Source organism: Colobus angolensis, unplaced genomic scaffold, assembly GCF_000951035.1.
Source record: "Colobus angolensis palliatus isolate OR3802 unplaced genomic scaffold, Cang.pa_1.0 Scaffold625, whole genome shotgun sequence".
Lineage (NCBI taxonomy): Eukaryota > Metazoa > Chordata > Mammalia > Primates > Cercopithecidae > Colobus > Colobus angolensis.
Genome location: NW_012119877.1, coordinates 119993 through 125391, shown reverse-complemented (window position 1 = coordinate 125391; position 5399 = coordinate 119993). Strand labels below are relative to the sequence as shown.

Sequence of the window (5399 nt, the reverse complement as noted above, 5' to 3'; positions counted from 1 at the left end):
CTTAATGAAATTTTTACAAGTTACTTTTACTAAATATGAAAAAAGAAAACCTCTCTAAAATATTTCTTCTGTTGTCAATGCCACATTGATGAGAGAAGATATAGAAGCTTCCTGCATTTATTTAACACATTTTTATCCCATTTTATTTATTTTGTTTTAGGTACTTAAGTTAGTTTGGGAGTATAAAGATAACAATGATATAAACTCAGTCATTAATAAATTTACCAAACCTGTTTAGCTTCTGTCTTTGTCACACAGATTTGTTGCTACAATTGCTTTAAAATCCAAAGACTAAAAAAAGTAAGTACTTTAATGTACTTCACAGTTCTTTTGTATTTTATATTTTATTTTTGTTCAGTTTCTTGTAAACTTGAATGTCGATTTAATTTTTTATCTTTAATTATAAAGATTTGGTAAACAGTAAACAGGCCTATGAATATGTCTTAATATAACTTAAGGATACAACCAATGTCAATGAGGGGTTTTTTGATGATAATGATGACAGTAATATAAAATAAACTTTCCAAAAATTGACAAATATGAAAATATCATGAACTCATTTCTATATACTTTCAAGTATCCTGCACAAACTGGCCGATCAAACTGTTGTTGCAATATGGTAAGTTAGCCAATGTAGAACTTTACCTTCTATATCCTATATCACTGAAAAAATCAACTTTAATGAATAAATTATTTTTGAACTGTGTTATGAGGCAGGCACCATAGTAGACACATTCATGTCTGTTTTCATTTTTCATCTTCACATCAGCACTGAGAAGTATACATCATTGTATGCATGCTACATATGAGGAAATTAGGGCTTCAGTTTTTCAGGTTTACGTGAATTGTAATTCAAAGAGGGATATTTGAACCCACAATATTGGGCAACTGCTCTGTCTATTACATGTGATAAGGTGATGAAGCTAATATATTTCATTAGCTTGTTGTTATATAGTCATAACTGAATTCACTCTAATATGTCTAACTGATATTCTCTTAAATATATACAGAAATAAATGCATTTAAATTGACTGTAGATATCTACAGATGCTCCTCACTTATGATGGGCTTATGTCTGAATAAACCCACAGTAAGTTGAAAATACTGTAAGTCAAAAATGTATTTAATAAAACTAAACTACTGAACATGATAGCTTAGCCTAACCTCCCTCAAACATGCCCAGAACATTGACACTGGTCTACAGTTATACAAAATCATCTAACACAAAGCATATTTTATAATAATAAAGTGTTGAATGTAATTTATGGAATGCTGTGCTGAAAGTGAAAAACAAAATGGTTTTATGAATACTCAAAGTATGGTTTGTGCACCATCTTAAAGACAAAAAATTATAAGGTGAATCATCATAACTCAGGGACCATCTGTAGTTAGAATAACTTAAAATTGAAGGAAGAAAATAAAGCAAGGTAGAGAAGGCAGTGAAGGCTTAGAAAAAGTGGTTTGTACCAGTTCTAAATGACAAACTAAATGGAAATAGTGGATGAAATAAAATCTGATGAGATGAATAGATGAGATGAAAAAAGACAATCTGATAGAAAAACAGATCTGATTCAATAAAAAAGTTAACAGATTAGTTATAGTGTACAGTTGAATGATAAAGTCAGTAATAGGACTATTTTGATGTATTGAAATAAATTTAAAAACTAGGCAATGACCTTCTAACTCATTATTCAAAAAGTAATTATTTTAACCTCAGATTTTCTACTTTGAAAAATTCACATCAATGTCTCATGTCTCCTGGTCTCTCCAAGTAAGTCCAGTTCTGACCCAGAGCTTCTGCATGGCTGACTTTACCTCTTTGTTCCGAAGTGTGTAGATGAGGGGGTTTAGCATTGGTGTAATAACATTGTAGAGTACAGACACCATCTTGTCCACAGAAAATGTAGAGAAAGGACGAGCGTAGATGAAAATACAGGGTCCAAAAAAGAGTGTTACCACCATGAGGTGAGAGGCACACGTGGAGAGTGCCTTTCGCCTTCCTTCCTTGGAGCGAATCTTGACTAGGATAGTGGTGTAGGAGGAAATTAGCACCACAAAGGAGATGGTGGAGATCAACCCACTGTTAGATACCATGAGCAATTCAGTGACAAAAGTGTCAGCACAGGCAAGTTTGATGACAGGGGGAACATCACAAAAAAAGTTGTTCACCTGATTTGGCCCACAAAAGGGTAGACGGATAGTGAGAATGGTCTGGACAGTGGAGTGTACAAATCCTCCAATCCAGGAGGCAGCAACCAATACACAGCATAACCCCCGACTCATGACAGTGGTGTAGTGCAAGGGGTGACAGATTGCAACATAGCGATCGTAGGCCATCACTGTGAGCAGGAACATTTCAGCTGCCCCTATAAAATGCAGGAAGAAGAGTTGCACAATGCATTGGTCATAGGAAATGAGTTTTTCGTGATTAAGAAAGTCAGCCAGAAGCTTAGGGGTCGTTACTGTTGAATAACATAGGTCCAGAAATGAGAGGTTGCCAAGAAGGAAATACATGGGTGATGAGTTCAGGTATTTATCAGATGCCACTGTGACCATGATGAGGACATTGCCCACCCAAGTGGACACATAGAAGAAAAGAAATAGAACAAATAGCCCTGCTTCAATAGATGATGTCTGTGAGAAGCCTGACAAGAAAAATTCTCTCACCACTTCTGTTTGGTTTTTATCCATTTTGACCTGGTTCTGCCTAGATCAAGGAGATTAAACAATAGGGCATTAGTGACATTTAAAATGAATGAGGTAATTGACATCAAATACAAGACTCTGCTCATTTCAAAAGAGAGATTTTTCATCCTCTAAGATACATCCTGATTAATTAGCTGGAAGAAATTATTTTCTCCTTACCTAATATCAAATGTATATTATTTCACCAACTGCGACCTTGAGACACTAATGACATGGTCAAGGTTAATTAGAACATGAAATTACCTGGCTCCAAGCCGTTAACTTCCACATGATGCATTTCTCCCTTCCATCATTCAATACATTACTTCTCTCTCCTTTTCCACATTCAGTCTCAAGAAATGTTATATTTTTCTGAAATATTATTTTTAATAAAAATATTTGGGAAAAAATAAAATCAAAGGTAGAATTTCAGATTCCAATAAATGGACATTAGATCTGTAGAGCTTTTATTTGAGAAAAGGGAATCCCTGTACCCTTTGCCATCAAGAAAACTCTTGTAGGATTCTAACCTGTGCAAATAGCTACAGGAAAGATCACATTCCACTTGGGATTATTGCTAGTTCAATGACCTCTTACTATATTTTTTTTATATGCCTCTCCAGCTTACCATATTCTATAATACACTTATTTCTAGTTTATTATTGTCAATGATATATTTTTTTATCTTAAATCATACCTGTCGGCATATAGGTACACATTATGCTTATAATGGTCTAAATATAATTATAAAATGGTTATTCATGCATTGAAATGACTCTCCTTTGACTAGTCTATCAAATCAAATAAAAATCAACTATTTCTCTGAGACAAAAATAGCAATTTGTATGTTGTTTATATTTTATCCGTTTACGTGAGCAATAGCTGGAACATGCTACTGTATGAGATGAAATGGGTGATTGTCCACTGAGAACTGCAGGGAGGGGTGTTTTTGGTGTTTCATGATAGCCGTTATTCATTCAGATTCTACAGCTCAGTTCTGCCATACACAGAGCAACATTTTGAAGACTTAAGACATAATAATTAGATAGCAATTTAAAGTTTAAATATTGAATTTTCTTCATCTTATTATAGTTTGTGCCACTTCTAAATCTATAAACTGTATCTTTCATTTAGGCAAATCAACAAGAATAAAAATATTAAAAATAAAACTAATTTTAAACTAAATAAAAGCTTAAAAATAATAAAATTTACATATTCTTTGTTTAAGGCAATTATGTAACTATAAAGATTACATCAATTAGATGCTAACGGTTAAAAATATCAAGACACTATGAGGTAAAATTTCCAAATTTAAATACTATTTTGTTGAACTGATGTTTAAAAAATATTTATTAACTTTAGAAAATGGTCACATAATAAGAGAAAAAACAGGACACAAAACTATACTTAAAATATGATACAATCTATATACACAGAAAAGTTAAATTATGTAAGACACTAGACTACATGTAAAGGCAATAAAATATTTATAAAAATTCACTTTAACAATTGAGACTTTTTTCTTACCTACTGAGAGTTCCTATGCATATCTGTAGGGTTTATGACATTTTATTTTTATACACAAAAATCCAAAAAATGGATTTTTTATCTTTCTGTAACTTAATTATTACTTAACATTTTACTTAATTTTCAGGTAATAATTTCTCTTAAATTATAACCCATTTAACTTGTTTTGAGAGTAAAAGTTGTTGTCTAGAAATGACATCAAATAATCTCAATTTCAGAATCATGAAAAACATGAAGAAAATAATTATGTTCCCAATTCCCAGAGGCAAAGATTGTTAATTTTGCTAGCCATCTATTCTGAAAACCTTTTAAAAATGCATTGTTTGATTTATACAATACAACATTGCATAGGCAATATTATATTGAAAAAGAGCACATTATTGAATACTGATTCTGCAGGTGGGTCCTGATGACAGGAGCATGAAGAAAGGCTGTCAGTACAGTCAGTACAGTAGATTTTAAGTCAAATTACATACCTTCTTGTCTGTAAATTCTTAGGTCCTGCAGTCATGGACTCCTGGCACATTAACAATATACAACCATCCTAGATATTATCGACCAAGGAAATTAATGAATTAAGATGAAAACCCCTGGTTACACTGGCCACCATTAGGAAATTTTGATGTTTAGGGATTTCGAGATTCAGCTACTCACAGTCAAATCACAAAGGAAATCATTGAAAATGTTTAGTCAATCCTTTTTCAGAAATTATGAAACATAAAAATATATATGTTGAGTGATACTGGGATGTGAGGGTAGAAAGCGATTAATAGAAGGGGAAAAGAAGATATGAGAGTTGTAATAATGTCAGCTGGATTTTATAGAGAGGCAAGGGTCCCCCTGGCCCACATGGCTGAGGTTAATGGAAAGGATGATGAAACATTAAAGAAAATTTGCCTTCAGAGATGTTGCATTTCTCCTACCAGTACACCTTTGCTTGTACTTCTTTATCTGGAGTACCTTTTCTAATCAGAATTAATGACTTTAGATTTAATTTAATTCTGTTTAATATTACAAAAATGTCTTAAGTAAATATAAAAGTTTCCCCTTTCCTCTACTTCTGCCTCTGTACCACTGAGAGGAGAAGAGAGAGAGGGAAGAGAAAGAGAGAGAAAGGTTTTCTTCAATACAGTAATATATTATGGATGTGATTTCATGTGCTATATTCGGCTCTAATTATTATTATT

At 32.6% G+C, this 5399-nt stretch overlaps 1 protein-coding gene across 1 annotated transcript; it reads right to left on the bottom strand.

Moving 5' to 3' along the window:
* Positions 1-1749: 1749 nt before the first annotated feature.
* LOC105527455 (olfactory receptor 4Q2) lies at positions 1750-2691 on the bottom strand. Its single transcript, XM_011963784.1, has one exon. It carries the CDS (start codon positions 2689-2691, stop codon positions 1750-1752), a length of 942 nt encoding a protein of 313 aa, XP_011819174.1.
* Between the last annotated feature and the right edge of the window lie 2708 nt (positions 2692-5399).